General features: G+C 59.1%; 1 protein-coding gene across 6 annotated transcripts; it reads left to right on the forward strand.

Annotated features, from left to right (window-relative positions):
• The first annotated feature begins 1,688 nt into the window (after positions 1-1,688).
• Positions 1,689-20,408, forward strand: PICK1 (protein interacting with PRKCA 1). 6 transcript variants are annotated; one of them, XM_080661526.1, is made up of 14 exons: positions 1,856-2,071; positions 5,798-5,975; positions 6,255-6,352; positions 7,432-7,543; positions 9,484-9,612; positions 11,627-11,693; positions 12,718-12,807; positions 15,353-15,406; positions 15,836-15,898; positions 16,861-16,994; positions 17,293-17,385; positions 18,065-18,115; positions 18,938-19,082; positions 19,560-20,398. In XM_080661526.1, exons 3-14 carry the CDS (start codon positions 6,312-6,314, stop codon positions 19,829-19,831), a joined length of 1,251 nt encoding a protein of 416 aa, XP_080517652.1. In that variant the 5' UTR covers positions 1,856-2,071; positions 5,798-5,975; positions 6,255-6,311; the 3' UTR covers positions 19,832-20,398. The 6 variants fall into 6 exon arrangements, with proteins under 6 accessions (XP_080517654.1, XP_080517652.1, XP_080517651.1 ...); XM_080661528.1 differs by lacking the exon at positions 5,798-5,975 and having other exon boundaries at positions 1,689-2,071; XM_080661525.1 differs by lacking the exon at positions 1,856-2,071 and having other exon boundaries at positions 5,798-6,124; positions 19,560-20,408.
• The last annotated feature ends 364 nt before the right edge of the window (positions 20,409-20,772 follow it).

The raw sequence follows: 20,772 nt of genomic DNA on the forward strand, positions 1-20,772 counted from the left end.
CCAAAGATTTGCTTGGAAGTAATGAGCACTGGGACCGGAGGAGGGGCAGGGAGGGGCAGGGAGGGGCAGGGAGGGGCGGGGCTACGGCTGACCGTGCAGTGGCCACGGGTTAGTGGTGAGGCTGGGTGTTGGGTAGAAACCTCTTCTCTCTAATACTGTACATTCGAAAAGCTCCCTCATAAAAAGCAAAGAGACAATAAATGCAGGGGGTCAGTCATCAGCTTGCCTAGGGAGATTCAGTATCATAAAGAACTCAGTTCTTCCAATTAATGTCTAGATTCCATTCGGCCTTGATCCCCGCCCCCCGCCCCCCCCCCACCCATAGGTTTTTGGTGAAGTTGGTCAAGATGATTCTAAAAGCAGTGAGGAAGGGCAGAGCACTAAGAACAGTTGAAGTCCTGAAGGAGAAGGGAGGGGCATTGCCCCCCAATAGCAGGGCTTATCATCAAGCGCTGTGTGGTGGTTACCGGTCCAAGGTGGACAGCCAGATGGGGGGCAAAACAGAGAACCTGACACAGATGGATGTTGAGGGAGGGGCCGGGCAGATCAGAGGCAAAAGAGGGAGAAGACAGTCACATTTGCATCACGTGGAAGTTCCCGTGGGGCTGGCTTGGCTCAGCATCCCAAGACCATTGCACAGCTGGGGGGAGGCTAGAGGCCGGAGTGGCCCAAGATCTGGCTCTGGGCCTGGCTCTTCCCAGCCCTCTGCATGGCCACTGAGGTCCCACCTGAGTTGGAGAACTCCGGACCAGACAAAGAGAAAGAGGGAGGATGACGGAGAGTAAGAGCAGAAAAGGGAGAGAAAGAACTAGAGAGCAGAGAGCCCGTTACTCTGCAGACAGCACGCTGCTAGGACAGAACAATCAGGCCCTGTCCCTCTCCTCCACCCCCGTTCCCCCGCCTTCCCCCCACCCCAGGCTCCCACAGCTTTCATCACTGACCTCACCCAGGGGCAGAGAGCTAGGCCAGGGGGAGGGGAGGTCAAGGGTCAGACCAGTACATGCCAAGCAAAGCCAGGAATAGAGCAGCTTTGGGGGTGGTTGGGGGGGCCCCATGGAAGCCCACATCCCACTCCGGCCAGAGGCAGCCCAGAGGCGGTTGAGAAGAGCGGGAGAGCTGCCCTGTACCCCAAAGGCAATGGGTCCACGGCTCCATCAAAGCGGGAGGGGGCCTCTGGGAGGATGCAGATGCCTCTGCGCGATGCCCTTCCCCTCCTCAGCCCCTGCCGCCCAGTGAGTGGGAGAAGCGTCTCTGTCCCCAGGGAATCTGGCCCCACAGACCGGTCATCCCGGGGCTGGCCCTCCCAGCCAGGGCTCCCTTCCGCCTCCCAGTCCAGCTTCCCAGTCACTCAGCTCCTGTCCCTGCTCCCGACCCTGCTTCAGACTCAGGGAGGAGGAGAAGAGGCCACCATCGCACCTGCCCGTGGCTTCAGCCAGCACACGGGTCCAACTGCTCCGGCCTCTGCTGGGCTCCCGGGCTCCCGCCTCTGCTGGCGTCACAGTAATAGTGATAATGATGGGAAATAAGTAGAGAGTGTTACACTGTTATGGCAACAGAAAACAACTAAAGAGTGTTATAGGAAATTAGAACCATTATTTTTTGTGAAATATTAAAGAGCACAGGAAATGAACGCTCTGGCCAAGCCCTGGCTGCACCAGATAGATGAGACCATAGCTGAATGCTGCCCTGAGGAATGACGTGTGTAAACCCAATAGACACCTTCTGAGTGACACTGGGACTGATAACCAGCTTGTACTCTGGTTAACACTTGTGTGATGACGTATGCTACTGATGTCCGCCTGGACTGCCGTGGGCCAGAACAGGCTTAAAAACGGTCCCCGGCTTCAGACATCAATCATCCTCCTGATTCACGCTCCACGCCGCCTTGCTCCACGCCGGACAGCAGAAGAACGGCCGAACCTCTGATTGTGAGACTTCGGTCGCCCTCCTCCCGCTGACTCGACCCAACCAGACGGCCAGCCACCCAAAGACGGATCCGCCGCTGCCCGCAGAGGATGCCACTCTCCCCCGGGGACCCCATTAAGCCTGAGCCCACGGCACCAGGAACCTTGTGAGTAATAAAGTGCTGTGTGACTTGCAACTGTATATTCGTGTGTGGCATAATTCCTCCGGCAGCCTTAACTACATTAAAATAGGGTCAGGTGATAATGCCCACCCTCGGTCCTGCTTGCTTAAAGTAGCCTCTTCGCTGGCATCTTCTTAATGTCCAAACACCTGCACAGTTAAGCTTATCTCAAGGGACGCCTTGGATAACACCCCATATACTCTACTCGGACAAGCTCCCATGAGTCCACAATTGTGCCCTTTCCCACTGGGCCCCCCCTTAGAGTTGGGGCCTCTCCTGATGCTCTGAAGTGGGAGGTTGCTACCTGGGTTCACCTGCCTCTCCCACTCGTGTCAGGGCCAGACCTTGTTTTCCTGTTCCCTGATTGACACTATTTGTTGAATGAACGAATGCAGGCAGAGCCAGCCCCACCTCTAGGGGCTCTGGTGAGCTTCCCAGGAGACAATGAATGGAAGCCTCTGCTCCAGGCTCCGTGCATAGTGAAGGCCCAGGAAGTGCTGGCGGCTAGCAGTACTGTCATCATCTGTTTGATTTTAAAACCCATGCTCTAGATCTCTATGCTGATGATTAATTGAGCCAAATTCCACCCACCAACCCCTGGTTTCTTGACCTTTAAAGGGGCTGCGAAGCCAGGGGTGAGTCAGGCCTGGGGCTACAGCCGCGCTAAAGGGCAGGCACGTCAGACCCAGCACGGCACAGGGATACCCAGCCTCATCCATCGCCTACCGACTACGAAGACTCGTTCGTGGTCTCTCCAGCCAGCCCTGAGCTGGGCGGGGTGGTGGCAATGACAGGAGTGGGAAGGTGGGGGTGGTGTACAGCTCATGCAGCTCCAGTCCTCAGGGGTGTTTCTCTGAATGGCCACTTGGTGGCAGCACGTCCCCAGGAATATGGGGTTGAGGGGCAATCTTTTGCCATTGAATCTGAGGCTCAGGAACCGAGGGAGGAAGGATGGAGGGAACCCAGGCCCAGAGAGAGGTTGGGACTGGCCCAGGGTCACACAGCTTTCAGTGGCAGGCCAGGGCCAGGCGAGAGGTCACTGCCTGCCTGGAGCAGAGCCGGGGAGGAGGAGGAGCAAGCTTGGAGAGTGAGGGCGTCCTGGAAGAGGGTGGATGTTCTCACCCCAATTTCAATCCCTAGAATCCTACCCATCTGGAAGAAGGTGCTCAAACCTCCCCTCTGAGACCCTTGTTGACCCCTCTCACCTGTGACTCTGGCAAAGGTGGCGGTTCTCCCCATGCTCCCATTAGCACTTGGATGGTGACCTCATCACCCTGTCACTGTGCCCACTGTCTGTCTTCATCCCCCTGCCCATGCCACACTGACTTCCTGAGAACAGGGACTGTACCGTGCATCCCCTACTCTGTACCACTGTGCCCTCTGCCTGCCCCTCTGCCTGCCACCCTGCCCCTCTTTGTGGCCTGGGTACCACCAACACTTCCTTCAGGACTCAGCTGAGATGTCACTTCCTCCTGGAAGCCTTCCCAGCCTTTGGCTCCTGCTGATGGGGAGGCCTCTGGGGCAGGGTTGTTGGTGGACCTGAACGGGCCCCCTGAGTGGACACAGACACTGTGCATCCTGAGCCTCTGACAGTGCTGCATTGCAGTTGGCCCTGAAGCCACGCATGGAGCTTTGTGAAAATGCAGCCTTCTAGATCCCCCTTCCCCAGAGACTCGACACACAGGACGGTGACAGAGCCCAGGACTCTGCACATGCGACACCGCCCCGATGAGCCTGAGGCAGGGCCCGGCCATCTGGAGGCCCTTTAAGTGTGCCATCGGCCCTGCCCTCTGAAGTAGCTGGGCAAAATGATTATAATGAGGGGACAAAGAAACCGACACCTGTGCCAGGTGAGTCACTGACAAAACACGTTCACACCCATTTCTCCCTTTAATCTCCATCCTGAGAACTGCTATCTTGGGAGGGATCCCCAGCCCCAGGTTACAGATACCCCAGGCTCAGAGGCAATGGGCGATTTGCCCCAAACCCCCCAGCTACAAACCTGCAGAGCTGGAGTTTGGTCTGGGGATGTGCTGAGGAGGCAGAGCTGCAAGCTGTGTTAAAGCTCCTAGGTTTGGAAATTGCTGTTTGCTCACGATCACAATTCCAAAACTCAGGACATATATACTTGCTCTTATGTCCCAGGGGTCTGGAGGCATATAAAGAGGAGGGAGGTAACTTGTCCTGTGGAGGAAGTTCAAGCTCCTGACTGCCACTGTCCCGGTTCAGACCTTCGCCATCTCGTTCCCTCTCTGTCCATCCCTGTCCTCTCCTCCCAGGCCTGGAGAACGTCCCATTTCATATGAGGTCACAGCTATTTTGATGCACTTCATCCTCAGCCAGATATTGTTCCAGATTCTGTGGGAGATCAAAGGGCAAGACCTGCCGCCAGAGGCTCCCTGTCCAGCTGGGGAGAGAAGAATGCTTACTTTGGTGATGGAACAAGGCACTCCAGCTCTCTTTCCTCTCAGATAAATTCATGGTCCCAACCTCACCCTTTAATTGGCTGGAACATGTTCCAGGCTGTGTGGGCTGACCCTGGAGACCCCTCCACGGACAACACAAAGTGGGTCAATATTTTCATTCTAACAGGCATTACAAAGCAACCTGATTTTCTTTTTTGTCACAGTGACCCCTGTTGATGGAGACCTAGCATCCTATGGAAGGGATTATAAAGTCGGTGCCTAAGAGGAAGAGAGACAGGGTCATGGTGAACTTTAAAATCCTGTGAAGGTGACCTGGACTGCAGAGCAGTGGGTACAGGGGAAGGTTGTTGCTATTGTGGCATCTGCACATCTGATGAGGCTCAGATTAGCTCCCTAAGAGAGTGGGGTAGGGCTCCCATCAGGCTTTGGGATATTAGGATAATCATCTTTCTGCACCTCTCCTTCTCCCTACACCCCTGGCAGGTAGGGAAGAAAGCTGGACAGGCCTGGGCCCAGGCTTCCTGGGTGAGGTGGATGCCAGGGCTGTGGCTCTGGGGGCACCAGCCCCCTGTGGGGAACCCGCGATACACAATAGCAGTGGCAGCAGAGGCTGGCGGGGAGATGAGATTTGGACTCCGTGGCTGGGAAGCACTGATGGCATTTCCTGACCCTCAGTGGGACTCCAGGGGGCTGTTCCTCAGGGCTAACAAAGGAGGTGGGGTGTGAGGAACCTCTCACCAAATACCATAGAAAGCATCTGCCTCGCGCTTAGCTTGCATGTGGGGAAAGGAGGCATGTAAAGGGGAGGGAAGGTAACTTGTCCAGTCTGTCAATAGCAGATCTACTGAACACAGGTGTGCACGTGTTAAAAGGGCGCTGGAGGAGGCGGCAGTCTCAAACTCAAGATCTGAATCTTAGACCAGATCTTGGATGGGTGGCTCTGGATAAAATCCCTTCCCCTCTTCTTGCATTTAGGTTCTTGGTTTGCAAAACTGGGATTAGGCTGCCTCGGACACTGTCATTGTCGTAGAGGAGTCACAGCATGATAGGACAGGGCGCTGGAAATGTGGAAGGGTTTGTAGGTCATTGGACTTCGCCAAAAATCTCCCCAGCCAAGGATGCTTCCGTTGCCACGGCAACCGCCCTGCCGGCGTGGTCCCTGGCGTCCCGCTGAGGACGCTGGGAAGAGCCCTGCCCTTACCAAGATGGCGGCGGCCTCTGGGCAAGGGGCGGGGTCGAGCGCTGCCGGCTTGTCCAGACCTTCCCTCTGTTTCCGCTTTCTCAGGCTAACGGCGAACTTCCGTTCATACCGGTTCTCTTTCCTGGTTCCGGGAGCCCCGGGAGCCAGGGAGGGGAGGGTTGCCTGCAGGGATCGGGGCAAATACCCAGAGAGGAAAGGCATGACTTCCGCGTCCCTCCGGAAGTGACGCGACAGTCGCGGCCGCCGACAGGTGGAACGGCAGGTGGGTTCAGGTGCCAGCCTGGCCCGGACCGACTGTGGGACCGGCGCTTCCGGTGAGCCACAGAGGCTGCTCCCAATTGCCTGGAGACTCGTGGGCGGGCTCTAGGACCTGCGCCCATCGCCCTGGCCTGGAGTCCCCCCCTGTTCTTAGTAAGAATCACCTACCCACTCGCCGGGACTCCCCCCCGCCGTCCCGAGGGGAGGGGGGCCAGGGTTGTGGGGGAGGCTTCTAGGCACTTCGGTTCCCTAAGCCCTACGCTCTTTTCTCTCCCGGATCCAGTTCTCTGTGCCCCTGCCGAGCTGGGCAGTTAGCCCGCCCACCTCAGCTCTCGGAACCATGTTTGCAGACTTGGATTATGAAATCGAAGAGGATAAACTGTGAGTACTTTGTTCCCTCAAGTCCCCAAAGTGCAGGCGCCCCAGGTCCCCCAGACCCCCTTACTTCCCAGGCCCACCCACCCGTGCTCCTCAGCGGACAAGGTCTTGTCCTGGAGCTGAATGGACCCTTCCCTTCCAGGAGCTCACCATCCCTGGGGGCGTGGACTCATTGACATGCCATTACAGTTGGGGCCATGAGGGCCCTGCAGGAGAAGGGCCTGGCTGCAAGGGGAGCAGAGCCGATGGAGCAGGGGGTCAGGGAGGCTTTGCAGAGGGGAGGGCAGTTGAGCCGGGTTTGCGGGACGAGTAGGAATATCAAGCATATTGCCTTCCCCAGTGTAGACAGTTAGTGGGACAGGTTTTCAAAAGTTCTGCTCGCCTTCTTATGAGACGAATCCTCCCTCAGAGAAAGGACTGGGTCGGGTGCTTTTTTGTGTCCTCGGCACTTTGTAAGGTGCTCGGCGTCTGTAGTTGTTAGCAAACATTTGTTGAATGAATGAGTGAGTAAATGAGAGTATTTACTGCAAAGCGTAAGTAAGTGCTCATTTCTAGTGAAAACTGAGCGGTAATGAGTAAAGCAGTTGAGAGATGGGTGACGGGTAGTTTAACAGGAGTCTCCCCAGGGAACGGGACCATCATGTCCCATATGTACCGAGGAGGTGACAAGTCTGACTCAAACCTCAGGGGTGGGCTGAAGCACAGGGAAGGGGGGCCTGTTTTCAGGGAGTGCTTGCTACGGGCAGGGTTGGTGTTAAATGTCTTTTGGGCACTTTCTTACGAGAACTCTGATGAAGTAGCCATTTAGTCCATGTTCTTTTACGTATGCGGAAACTGAGATGCAGAGAGGTAACTGGCCCAATCCAGAGCTGATTCACGGCACAGCTGGGATGTCGTCCCGCATCTGTGTGACTCCAAGAGCTGCGCACGTTCCAGCACAAATGCTGTCCCTGTGGCCAAACGTGAAAGCAAAGGCTGGCAGCAGTTGGAGCCGCTTGGGGCTTTCGAAGGCCTGTGCCCTGCCCCGTCCTTCCAGTCATCCTTCCTCCGGGAGACTCAGCCTCAGGTGCTTGTCTTTCTAGCGGAATCCCTACTGTGCCTGGGAAGGTGACCCTGCAGAAGGATGCTCAGAACCTGATCGGGATCAGCATTGGAGGAGGGGCCCAGTACTGTCCCTGCCTCTATATCGTACAGGTATTGGGTGCTTCAGGGGTGGGGGTGGGGGTGGGGGTGGGGGTGAGGTCCTGGAGGGGGCGGGCCACCTCCTACTTGGGCATGACAAAGGCAGGTTCCTTTCTCTACTCTGCGTAGCTGGCTCCTTCTCATTCTGGAGGTCTGCCCTCCTAAGAGAGGCCTTCCTGACCCCCCCCCCCCTCCACAGGTCTGCCCTTGTCTTTCTGTTATTTCAGTCTCTTCTTTTTCTTCTTGGCGCTTACCACCATCTGTAATTGGGGGTTTGCTCTTTGGTTGTGCTGTATCTGGTTGCTTTTTCAGACTCTGTATAGTGAGGGCAGGGCCCAGGTTGCTTTTCACAGCAGTCAGCTCCTGGTATAACACCTGACAAAGAGTGGGCCCTCAGTGAAATGTCTTTATTGAATCTACAAGGCTGTCAGCCTGTGGTACTCGCACAAGTGAAGTGTAGTGGGAAGACTACAAGACTATGACAGAACATTGGCCGGAGTTCAAATGCAAGCTTCTCTGCTTATTAGCAAGTTAATTAGCCTCCCTGGGCCTCAGTTTCTTCACCTGGAAAGTGGGTATATAAAATATGTGAAGATGAGCATCTTCAGGTTGCTGGGAAGATTAAATAAAATGACATAACGCAACGTCTGGCATGCAACAAGTAGTCATTAAATAGTAGCTACTGCTATTTTTACTTTAAAGAAACAGCAACATGTTTTGATTTTAGAGAGGAAGGGAGAGGGAGGGAGGGAGAGAGAGAGAAAGAGAGAGAGGAACATTGATGTCTGAGAGAAGTATCGATTGGGGACCAAACCCACAACCTGGGCATGTGCCCTGACTGGGAATCGAACCTGCGACCTTTTGGTGTGCAGGACAATGCAGTCAAGTGAGCCACACTAGCCAGGGCACAGATGCTATATTTTTATGGCATTAGTTCACTCTCCAGCTGATCTGCCAGCGGTAATGAACAATTCTGTGGTCCCTTGTAGGGGAAGCTGCCTGGTGATAGTCAGCTGTGACTCAGGAGTGGGGCTAGGCAATGATCTCTCTCTAGCCCTGGAGGGAAGCTCTCCACCTGGATTCTAACCTGTCCTGACAGCTAAGTGGCCATTGGTGGCAGAGGGGAAAGTACAGTCTCTGAGGATCTTGCAAAGGGTTGCTTCTAGGTCTTGAGGATGGAGATTCGGGGGACCTGGTCTTGCCAGCTTAGGGTGTTGCCTTCACGAGAGATTTGGCCTCTCCTGGCCCAGGAGGTATCAGGGAGGCTCCCTGGGGCCCGGCCTCCTTGCCGTGTGCCTGTTTAGCCTCTCTCTTCCAAAACCACTCGGCTTCCTCTCACCCTATCTTCACAGCATAGTTATTTTGTAATTTTGGCTAAATCAGTATCAGCTTGGATAGCATTGTTAGAAAAGCCTTTTGAAAAATGACTGGAGAAACAAACACTCAGAGGGCTGTGTCAGGTTGGGTGTATTTGGCATTAGAAAAGGCAAGTATCATCAGTTCAAATCTACCTACTGTCCTCCTCCCCCTCCAAGAATGTGGGGGCATGCGCTTCTGTCTGTTAAGGCGTCTCTACCCTGCCCTTCTCTAGTACCTGAGAGACAGAAAGATGCCTGGGCGGCGTGGCTCAGCGGTTGAGCATTGACTCATGAACCAGGAGGTTACTGTTTGATTCCCAGTCAGGGCACATGCCTGGGTTTTGGCTCGGTCCCCAGTAGAGGGTGTGCAGGAGGCAGCCTATCAGTGATTCTCTCTCATCACTGATGTTTCTCTCTCTCCCTCTCCGTCTCTCTGAAGTCAATCAAAACATATCCTTAAAAAGAGAGAGAGAGAGAGAGAGAGATGGGAGGATAGAGGCCAGGACGGAGCCAGGTACTAGCTGGGGTGAAGGGAATGACTGGCTCCCGCTGGGTGTCTTCTTAGCACTCCCCTCCCCCCTTCTGCACCCCCAGGTATTTGACAACACGCCGGCAGCCCTGGACGGCACTGTGGCAGCTGGCGATGAGATCACCGGTGTCAACGGCAGGTCCATCAAAGGAAAAACTAAGGTGGAGGTAGCAAAGATGATTCAGGAAGTGAAGGTAAGGGCTGCGCGGGAGCGGGGCCCTGAGCCAGGAAAGGCACTTCTGAGGCCCGGCAGGCCTGGCACAGAGACCGGCCCTATCCCTGCCCCCTCCTCAGAGCATCAGGGTTTGGGTCACCCCCTCGGTTTCTTCTTACTCAGTTGGTACTAATTGCGCTGCAGGACTTGGGCTGGGCCTTGGCACGAGAGGGGCATCAAGAACCGAAGGTGCCTGTCCTCGAGCTCCCAGGGAGCCAGCAGACTCAGAACCGAGCTTCCGGGCCCGGTGTGTCCCCAGTCAGAGCTGAAGCTAGAAGTCCACGGTGAACTTGCCTGGGTTACAGACACCCAGGCGATGCTGGCTAAGCCGTGGTGGGCCTGCGGGGGAGACAGGAGCCCCCTTGCCCGTCCCTGATGGAACTTTCATTCCAGTGGGTCCTTCTGGGCTTGCAGACCCCCAAGGACCCCTCTTAATTCTGGGGCAGCTGCTGGTCTTCTGTTCCTCTACCACAGTCCCACGCTGCCTGCTCCCTGCTCTCCCTCCACCCCCCACCCCCACCTCTGCCCGCCAGCTGCTCCGGCCTCGGCCCCTTCCGAATGGCAGGCGGCCTCCCCGCCCCTCAGAAGCAGGCGTGCAGCCCTTTTGCGGCTTCCCAGAGACTTGCTGCTGGTAACTCTGGGAAACGGATACCATGAAGGAATTGCAAAGCAGGGATGCTTTAGAAGTCAGAGTCAAGGGTTCCAGCTGTAAATGGGGCTTGGCTGAGTTCTAGCTCCCTCAGCCACATCCAGACCTTCCCTCCCCGCCCTCCGTGTCTTCAGGACCTGGCACCAGCATCCCTTCCAGTCCCTCTTTCTCGCCTTCGCCAGTGGCTTGTCCTGTTCTCCCTCGCCTTTCATTCCTCCCACCTTCAGGGCAGGAGTCCAGTCCTCTCCTTTCTCCCGCTCCAGCCCTTTGCCCGGGCACAGGAGGGGTTGGGTCAGGCTCCGTTGTACAGAGGGAGTGACAAGGTTCGTTGGAGCCCACGCGCTCCCCCTGGTCCGGTTTCGTGGCCTGGCATTACCCGTGGGCTGAGGAGCTCATCATGGCGAGTGGTTGGTGGTGCTTCATTCTGGTTCGGGACTGGTGTGTGCACCCTCGGGGTCCTCTCCTCACCCCTCACCACCGCTCCTCACCAGGACCTCCTGGTCCTGCCTCGCGCCAGCCCCTCAGTTTCCCGTGGGGCTTGTGTGCGTGTACAGCTCAGTCAGCGCCGGGACTTCCCAGCTCTCGTGTGGGTGCCCAGCCCAGGAAGAGACTTGCCTGTGGCCACTAGGCTGGCCCAGCACCAGGGCTGGGTGCTCCTCCCTAACCCCCAGCACAGGTGCTGCACCCCGAGGGGGTCTGGCGCATCCACCCCAACTCTGCCCACAGCCGGTCAGTTAGGTTTCCATTCAGGACGCGGTTTTGAAATCCCGTCTTGTATTTGAACGGATTCAGCCCCAAGTTGAAGGGTCTTAAGATTGCAAGGACGAGAGAGATGCGGCAGCCTCAGGTGGTCAGGGACGGCTTCTTGGGAGAAGTGGCACCTCTCTTCCAGTCTCTAGGACTGTGTAACCCCCTGGTTTGCATTGGCCCCGGGCGGGCCCCTGTGCGGCTCCTTGCCATTCCAGCACCGGGCACAGAGCAAGCGCTCAGACGTGCTGGTTGAGGATGGAGGGGCGGGAGGTGGGGATGATGTGGGCTGCAGGGGAAGGCGTGCTGCGCAGGGGCAGTTCTGCAGCAAAGGGTTGGAGTGTGGTGTGGGGGAGGGCAGGGCACCTGATCTGGCTGGAGCTCAGGGTGTCAGACTGCCAGGCTGTGGGCTCTGACAGCAGGGACCATGTCTGCCCCATCCCTGCTGATTCCCCAGGGCCTGGCACAGCCCTGGGCCTGGCAGGGCTGCCTTCAGGGTTCTGTCACGACCACAGATTTCCGGGAGACAGGCCTCCCTGGGGAAGGCGCTTGGGGCCCAGGGGACTCCTTCTCAACTCGGCCTGCCTTGCTTTTGCAGGGGGAGGTGACCATCCACTACAACAAGCTGCAGGCGGACCCCAAGCAGGGCATGTCCCTGGACATCGGTGAGCGGGCCCCCAGCCCCGGTCTGCCTCCTCAGGGCAGTGCGCCGGTAGCTGCCTGGTCATGCTCGATAGCTTTCTGACCAAGCCGCCCCCAGGGCTGACAGGCCATCTCCCCTGGGACCTTTGTAAGCCAACCCCTCAGCTTACCGCAGCCCAGGTACTCAGCCTTCCAACAGGGAGGGTGCCCCAGCCCTGGCCTGTACCCCCCACTTCCCCTCAGCCTCCTCTCCCACCCAGCTTCTCCCAGGGGAGCTCACGGTCTGAACTGGGCCTCAGGCCGCTCCTCTGCCCAGCATGCCAAGGACCAGGTGCCCCCTGCTGTGGGCTGGGTCTGTGGAAAAGTCAAGACTCAAAGGTCCGGGCAGAGTGGAGGTCCTCTGGGCCAGCCACCTCATTACAGACAGACCGGAGACCCCTCAAGATTCTGTGCCCCCTGGGTGAACACCCCCCCAGATCTCCAGGCCCCAGTCCAGCACCCCTCCCCTGTACCCTAGGGCCAGAGTTGCGTCCTGGGTTTTAAGGAGAGAGGCCAAGGGCAGATTGAGCCTGTCCTGGGGTCCTTCCTCTGAAACCCTTTGTTCCCACCCTGGTCCCCTTCCAAGGATCAAGTGTGCAACTGTGTTCCACCACGAGTCAGTAACAGTCCGGGCCAAGGGCAGCTGTCACTGCTGGCGCCTCTGCTCCCCCGGGACCCCCAGGTCAGGTGTGGAAGAGAGGAGCGAGGCGCTCTGGGTCCAGCCCGTGGCACCAGGGCTCTCGGTGAAGGCGGCAGCCACTCGGATTGCCAGGCCTGGGGCTGAGCGCTTTACATAGTTCCTTCCTTCCAGGCGCCACAGCTCCCGAAGTGGAGAGTGAATAGGGCAGGGCCCAGTGCCCCCCTGATACCTCCCCACTTCCTAGTCACCCCACCCCCACCCCACTTCCGCCCTGGTGTAGTCCCCGTGAGTCGTGATGAGGGGGCAGGGGTGGCCTGGGGCCCAGCTGCAAAGGCCACCTCCCTGAGCCCTCCTGTCGCCTGTCCCAGTGTTGAAGAAGGTGAAGCATCGCCTGGTGGAGAATATGAGTTCGGGGACCGCGGATGCGCTGGGCCTGAGCCGGGCCATCCTGTGCAATGGTGAGTCCCTCCCTCACACCAGCTCTAGCTCGGGTCTCGGCCCAGGCTCCCAGGGGGAGGGGCATCATGGCTGCCCACCAAGCCATTGTGGGTCCCCCTGGCCTGGCCTCTACCCCTGGGGCTGATGGTCGCCTCTCTGTATCCCGGGAGGCCCTCCAGCTCCCAAAGAGCGTCCCTGGTGGTCAGGCGAGGACGCACGGGCGCAGCTCCCACGGGGAGACACGGCACTGCCCCAGCTGCTCTCACAGAACCAGGGCTCAGCGCTGCCCAGTGCCTGTTGTGGCTCCCTCACCCGCTTGCTCCAGCACGCCCACTGCTCCAGCACGCCCACTGCTCCCGCACTGCCGTCCGCCCCGCCTTCTCCAGGAGGTGGCGCTGCTGCCCTGTCTCAGCCGCCCTGCGGGCCCTGGCTGCCTGGAGGGAGAACGCCATGTACGCGCACATTCACACCCACACTCATGTGCACACGCTCCCACAGGGTGGCCAGCGAGGCACTTGGACCTGTTCCTCCCGTCATCCGCCTGAGTTTATAAACAGCAGCAGCTCTGCTGGACGTGGGTAGATATAAATACCTATAGGAATGGTGGGCTCAGCTGGGCACACTGGCCTTCATTGGCTGGGCGTGGGGGTGGGGTCTGAGCCTGTTCCAAATGGTGTTCAGAAGTGGAGGCTGCTATTTTCGGCCTCTCGGTGTCTAAAATCCCTGTTACTGTAGTTACCATGTGTCGGGATGGAATTAGAACTGATTGTTGTGTTTTTCCCCTGAACCTGGCAATTTCCCAGCCTGAAATAGGGTTTCTAAAATTGAAGCTGTCATGATGTCCCATGACCCAGCTAAAAGCAACAGCAGCACTTACGTGCTCCTTTCTCGCCAGGCTGGCCTGGCGCCAAGACTCTGGGGAGCCAGGCCTGGAGGCCACCAGGTGCCAGAGCCTCGTGAAGACCTCCAGGGCCCACCCCCACCCCCCCGCGTCCCCCTAAGCCGAGCCTTCCTCCCCTGACAGCCCATCCCACCGCCGCCTTCCCTGTCCAGAGAAAGGCCTGGGCTGCCCCTGCTGCTGCCTTCCCTGCCTTCCAGGCCAGCAGGGGACGGGCAGAGCACACCAGCTGGGACAGCCCCGCCGTGTGCCTTTGACCAGGTGGCTTCATCTCTCTGTCCCCGTTGCTTTTCCTAATAAAACTAGAGGCCCAGTGCACGAATTCGTGCACGGGTGGGGTCTGGCCAGCCCACCCTGATCAGGGCCGATTGGGCCAGGCCTGCCAAGGGGAGGGGCCATGGGTGGTTGGCTGGCCGGCCCTGCCCCCTGGTCGAACTCCCGATTGAACTCCCAGTTGAGGGGACAATTTGCATATTAGCCTTTTATTATATAGGATGAGGGAAGTATCCTAAAAAGTGGGGGGAATGAGGGAAGTAGTCCCTGCCCCAAAGGCTCACGTGGAAGAAGGACTGAGGTGTGGAGGGAGCCTTGAGTAGTCCTTGCTCACAGCAGAGTGACTCAGGAAGGCCAGACCCTGCCTGGGTGTGTGTGTGTGGGGGGGGGGGGGGGCGGGCAGCAAGCCACCGACAGGGCCCCTGGGCTGCAGTTGCTGCTGGGGGGGGGGGGGTGTGCAGGCCTCATCCTGTCGGAGTGGAGGGGTGGCACCCACTGCTGGAGGAAGCCCCACACGGTTCCGCTCCTCACTGCCCTGCCCTGAGCTTGTCTAGTAGCTCCCTGCCCCGTCCCTCTCTAATCTGAAAGGCCTGCCTCAGCCCTGGCAAGCCACGGGCCCCCTTTTCCAGCCCCTGAGGTGAGGCAGCTGCCCCCTCCCCTCCGCTTGCAGCCCTGTCACTGCCAGGCAGCGGCTGGCCATTGTCTGGCTCCTAGACTGGGAACCTCGAGGGCGGGCACCACTCAGATCTCATTCACCCAGGCATTCCTGGAGCCTAGCCTGGTGCCTGCACACAGTAAGGTGGTCCTCAAGGCCCCATCTAACGCGAGCTCTCCCTCACAGCCCTAGCCCTTCCAGAATTCCTCCCGTTCCCCCTCATGTCCCCCTCGCGCCCTCCCCCTCCCCCCTGCCGCAGCCGGCCCTTTGCTCGGTGCTGGGAGCCACGTGGAGCCTGTTACACTGACCGTTGATCCACCGGTCTCTCCCACTTGTCTCTGACGGCCTTCCTCCTCGGCTGTGGGCAGCGCAGCCGTGTTAGCAGGATGGGGGCCCGGGCTGCTAGGCTGGCCTTGGGGCTGGCCTTGGGGGGGCTCCGACCGTCTTTCACACATGCCTTTTGGAAGTACCTGCGTTATCACCCATCTGCCCCTTCCATGTGCCCTGGCCTTCTGGGTGGGGGCTTGTCTTAGGAGTGTTTGGGGGGCTAGCCCTGCCTCATCTGGGTGTTCTGAGCTGTTTACAAAACAACTCTGGACCCAGCTGACCCTGAGGTGTCAAATCCCCCACAAGGACCCCGTTCTGTGCCGATCCTGTTTGTCCTCCGGGTTGCCTCTGCCCTCTCCCCGATTGCTTGCTGAGACCCTGACCCCCACCCCCTTCTCTCTGATCCCCACAGATGGGCTTGTCAAGAGACTGGAGGAGCTGGAGCGGACGGCTGAGCTCTATAAAGGTGGGCAGCGCCTGGCCGGAGTCCCAGAAGCCTGCTCCAAAGATGGTGGCAGGTGGGGTTAGGAATGCCAGCCGAAAAGTTCTAGGACCGTGGCCACTAAGAATTCTTTTTAAAAAGTCTTAAGACACTTTCTGGTTGTAAAAGTAATACATACCCATAAGCATTCAAGTAAAAGTGCATGTAAACGTAGCGAAGGCCCCCCAAACGGCCCGCTCTCCAGAGAGAGAGCCCATAGAAGGCGCGTCCACTCCTGCCCTGCGGAGTCCTGGCTCCGTCGACGGGGGCGCCTCATGCTGGGTCTAGGGGGGCTGTGGGAAGAGTGGGTGCACTCAGGAGCAGTGCAGGCCTTGGTGGGGTGGATTGGAGGCTATGTCCTGGGCCAGGGTCACCCCCGTCACATGCCCACCCCTCGTGTGGCCTCTCCCACAGGGATGACAGAGCACACCAAGAACCTCCTACGGGCCTTCTATGAGCTTTCGCAGACGCACCGGGGTAAGGGCGCCCCCAAACTTGCTACATGACCACAGGCAAACCCCTGCCCCTCTCTGGGCTCAGTGTCCCCCATAAGTGAAGGTGTGGCTGCTGTCCCTGGTCCTCATGCCGTGCTCAGGTAGACATCACAGCACCGGCCAGGGCCTGCTCTAGCTGGCACGTCCAGGTGCTGGAAGGTAGCAACACTGAGGGCACCTTGACCAGCTGCTGGTCTCTGTGGGCACAGTCCCTTGTCCGACCCCCATCCGGTCCGTCTGTGCCGCCACGTAGCGTACGAGGCCCTTCCTCCTGCGTGCTCATTTGGGAAAGAGAAGCCCAGGCAGAGGAAATGGTCCCACAGCTCCTAGGGGCAGAGCTGGCCTTAGGACCCAGGTGTCCAGAACCAGACTGCTCTCTGCCCTCAGACATCGCCACCTTCAAGCCTGGCCCAGCCCTCTCCGTGGCCTGGTCACGTGGGGGACGAGGGCAAGCTCCCTTAGGGCACGGACCAAGCTTCCTCAGCAGGGCTGGAGTCTCAGCTCCCTCCAGGTGTAGACCAGCTTCCTTGGGGCGTATGCCCAGCTCCCTCAGATCCCTGAGGGCAGGGGTGGGGAGCCTTTTTTCTGCCCAGGACTATTGGAATATTTATAACATCATTCGGGGGCCATACAACATTATCCACTTAAAAGTTAGCTGCTCTATTTGGTCAGGTATTTAATTAACTCACCGCTAATGCCTTGGCAGGGCCAGACCGGATGGTTTCATGGGCCTTGTATGGCCCGCAGGCTGGACGTTCCCCATCCCTACTTGAGGGGTATAGACCACCTCCCTTGGGGTGTAGACACACCTTTCTTGGGGTGTAGGCCCCGTGCACACCTTGGCCCCCAGCCTGCCATGCCCCCTCCGGGCCTCTCCCCCACAAATCCCTGGCTTCTCCTTAAGGGCCAGGTCGGGGCAGCCTTCAGGGCAAACTTGTCGTGCAGCCTTTGGGGACGTGTTCTCTGTGATCGGAGTGCGGGAGCCCCAGCCGGCCGCGAGCGAGGCTTTTGTGAAGTTTGCGGACGCCCACCGCAGCATTGAGAAGTTTGGCATCCGGCTGCTGAAAACCATCAAGCCGGTAGGTCACGTGGGCGCCTGTGTGGCCGTGCGTGAGGGCGGAGAGGGGGCGATGTGTCGAACAGTTGGAGTCGAGCACCTCGGCCAAGGTTGACCTCCAGGTGGTTTGTGTCCCTTGCTCCCCCACGGAGTCTCGGCTTGCCCTGGCCCGGCCTGTCTTCTCATCCTTGAAATGGACAAGACCATCTAGCAGCGCCCGGTGGCTCTGACATTCTGAGTCCACTCTCTCTGTCGCCCTGGCCGCTCTGACCCCCGCCTGTGGGGGCCTAAGCATCGGCCCACTCTCCCCTTCCTTGCAGATGCTGACGGATCTGAACACGTACCTCAACAAAGCCATCCCAGACACCCGCCTCACCATCAAGAAGTACCTGGATGTGAAGTTCGAGTACCTGGTGAGTGGTCTGCGGCCTCCGGGGAGGGCGGGGCTGGAACCGGTCGAGTCTGATGCAGGAGGGGGACCAGGGCCTGGGGAGGGGCTGGGACATTGGCAGGGCCCTCATTCTGGACCTCTGACTCCTTGATCACTGAATAATGGGTTAGACTAGGTCCGTGGCTATGAAGTGCTTACCAAGGGGTGGTAATGAGTTTTAGGTTTAAATGGTAATTCCGTGGTTCAGCGGAGTCAAGGGAAAGGGCTGCGTTAAGCGAGCTGGGGTTCCTCGCTGTGGGAGCCTCTGGCAGGCCGTGTGCAGCGTGAGTCCGGGTCTTCCCCAGCTGCTGAGCCACAGAGCCTTCCCCAGAGCATCCTTTGGGACTTGAGTTTGGTACATGGCGGGCTGCCTCTCAGGCCCTTCCCACCCTCCCAGATGAGTGCCCTCCCTGTGCTGCCACCAGGGACCACCCAGCCAGGGTGAGCCTGCGTGAGGGGCTGCAGCCCTGTGCTCCGAAGCACTGCTGCCAGCTTCCCTGGCGCCCAGCCTGTCCCAGCCAGGAGCCTGCAGGCCCAGGAGCCTGGCAGGGCTGCTCCCCTGGGTGGCCTAGGGGCAGTGTGGCATGTGGCACTGGGGACATGGGGTGGGCATCCAGGAGGTGCAGCCACTCTGACAGCCTGGCTTCACCTGTCCTATGCAGTCGTATTGCCTGAAGGTGAAGGAGATGGACGACGAGGAATACAGCTGCATTGTGAGTGTCTCGGGTGGGGTGGGGGGCGGGTCACAGCCCTGGATCAGAAAGGCTGGGGGTGCACAACCTTCCCTGCCTGCCTCACAGAGCCCCAAGAATGTCCGGGGTCTGTCAGGATGCCATGTGGGTCAGGCCAGCCTGGGAGAGGCCTGGGGTCTTGGCCGGGCTCTTATTCCTGGAGACTTGGGGCTGTCTCCCCGAACCCCCCGCTCCTCTGGCCAGGCTGCTGTGGACCATCCCCTATGCCTACCGTCCCCCCTCTCCCCCCCGCCGCCTCAACTGTGTGAGGTTCTTGCAGGAAAAAGGGACTTTCTTCACTCCTGAGAGGCCTTTCTTATTTTTTAAAACTGTAATTTTTTTAAAATATATTTTACTGATTTTTTTTTTTACAGAGAGGAAGGGAGAGGGATAGAGAGTTAGAAACATCGATGAGAGAGAAACATCGATCAGCTGCCTCCCGCACACCTCCTACTGGGGATGTACCTGCAACCAAGGCACATGCCCTTGACCGGAATCGAACCCGGGACCTTTCAGTCCGCAGGCCAACGCTCTATCCACTGAGCCAAACTGGTTAGGGCAAAATCTGTAATATTTTTGATACTGGGATCTATCTTATGACTCAGTGTTCCTTTATTTAACGAGGCAAGGGTTTGTTTTGTTTCATTTTCTCATGAAACTGTAAGTGCTTCTCAAAACCCCTGGCATCTCAGAAGTGAGGAGCCCTGGGAGCTTTGAAAGGTGCCATGTGGTGCCCCCTGCCCCGTCTGCCCCAGAGCAGGTCCCGCCCCACCCAGGTCCCTGATGTGCCCCTCCCCACCCCAGGCCCTCGGGGAGCCCCTGTACCGGGTCAGCACAGGCAACTACGAATACCGCCTGATCCTGCGCTGCCGCCAGGAGGCCCGCGCCCGCTTCTCCCAGATGCGCAAGGACGTGCTGGAGAAGATGGAGCTGCTGGACCAGAAGCATGGTGAGGGCCTGGGGGGGGGGTCGGGGGCCCAAGGGTCATGCCCTCCTTCAGTCAGTCCATACACCATCCTCGTTGTGGCAAGTGGATACCATCTTCTCCCCATCTCAGAGCTGGGAAAACGGAGGCCCAGAAGGGAACATTTTAACCTGACGTCCCAGAGCCAGGCCCTGCATGCGGTGCTTTGTCAGACCCAAGATGGAGAGCTGGCAGGAGCACACCCCCCTCCCCAGAGCCTGGACTGGGTGGGATTGGACTCCCTGGGGTGCAGTCCACACCCACCCGCCCTGGCAGGGCTCCTCTGTCCCCCCAGTGGGAGCTAGAGACCTGGGTTCTGTGCAGGAGTGGGCAGCTCGAGGGCCCAGGAGGTGCACGATGGGAAGCCCAGGGCAGGGAGCGGGCCCAGGCGGGCTGGGAGGGCCCACGCCCCCAGGCAGGCAGCCGGCCCACTGGTGCCTCTCCACCCACTCTCCTGCCCAGTCCAGGACATCGTGTTCCAGCTGCAGCGCTTTGTGTCCACCATGTCCAAGTACTACAACGACTGCTACGCCGTGCTGCGTGACGCTGACGTCTTCCCCATCGAGGTGGACCTGGCCCACACCACACTGGCCTACGGCCCTGGCCAGGACGAGTTCACTGACGGGGAGGACGAAGATGAAGACGATGAGGACACGGCAGCCAGGGAGCCGTCCAGGGATGCGCGAGGGGCTGCCGGGCCCCTGGACAAGGGTGGAAGCTGGTGTGACTCCTGAGTGCGCCCGCTGTGGGGTGCGGATTTGGGGGGTAGGGTGAGTGGGAGGACGAGAGCGTGGGAGCGGGGGCTGGGCCGCCGCGCAACAGGGTGGCGCATAAAGGCCTGCTGGCTTGGGGCGCCTGCCTCCCTGCTCCTCTGTCCTAGCTCAGCGAACCCGGGCCCCTCCCAGGCAAGGCCACGGGCTGCGACCTCGGGCCTGGACCCTGGCCCTCCACCCTCCTCCCCACCGCCCCAGGCAGGAGAGCTCGGTCTCTGGACCTGACCCAGGAAGGCGAGAGGGCAGAAGGGAAGCGGGGTTGGCAGGGGCAGGAGGTCCAGGGCCCATTCCTTGTGGGCACCTCCGTTGGAGTGGGGGCTGGGGGTGGACAGCCGAGGCCGGGCCAGTGTCTCGAGTACACCCTCGCCTCCCCCAGGCTGGCCCAGCCCCGTTCACACTCACACCTCGGCGGCCTTTATTTATTTTATTCCCCAGCTCAGCCACTTCCCGGGGGAGGGCTGGGCGCTGGGCCTGTACTGAATAAACAAACCCAGATGGAGCCGGGCTCTGCCGCGGCCTTAGACCTGCCTCTCCTTTCAGCTCCCCTCTTGTCTCCTGATCGCGAGGCGGGTGGGCAACGAGGGTTATGGCCCTTCCCTTCACGTGCTTCACGTGCCTCGTCCTCACAGCGGTTCTGCCGGTAGCACCGCGGCCCCGTTCACAGAGGGGACTCCCGCTGAGGCCGCACTGGACAGACAGTGGGGTCGACGCAGATCTGTCCTGTCCAAAAGGCGACTCCCCCTGCTTCCAGGCTTGCTGTTGTGTGGCGCCCATCACCTCCGCCCTCACCTTGATCCTTCAGGGCTCTGGCCTCGAACTCAACCTTTGTTTGGGGATGGGCGGGACAGACACTAGGTCAGGAGGCCCTGAGGCCCCAAATAGGAGAATGTTAAGGGTGCCCC

The sequence above is a fragment of the Plecotus auritus genome, assembly GCF_963455305.1.
Source record: "Plecotus auritus genome assembly, chromosome: 3".
NCBI lineage: Eukaryota > Metazoa > Chordata > Mammalia > Chiroptera > Vespertilionidae > Plecotus > Plecotus auritus.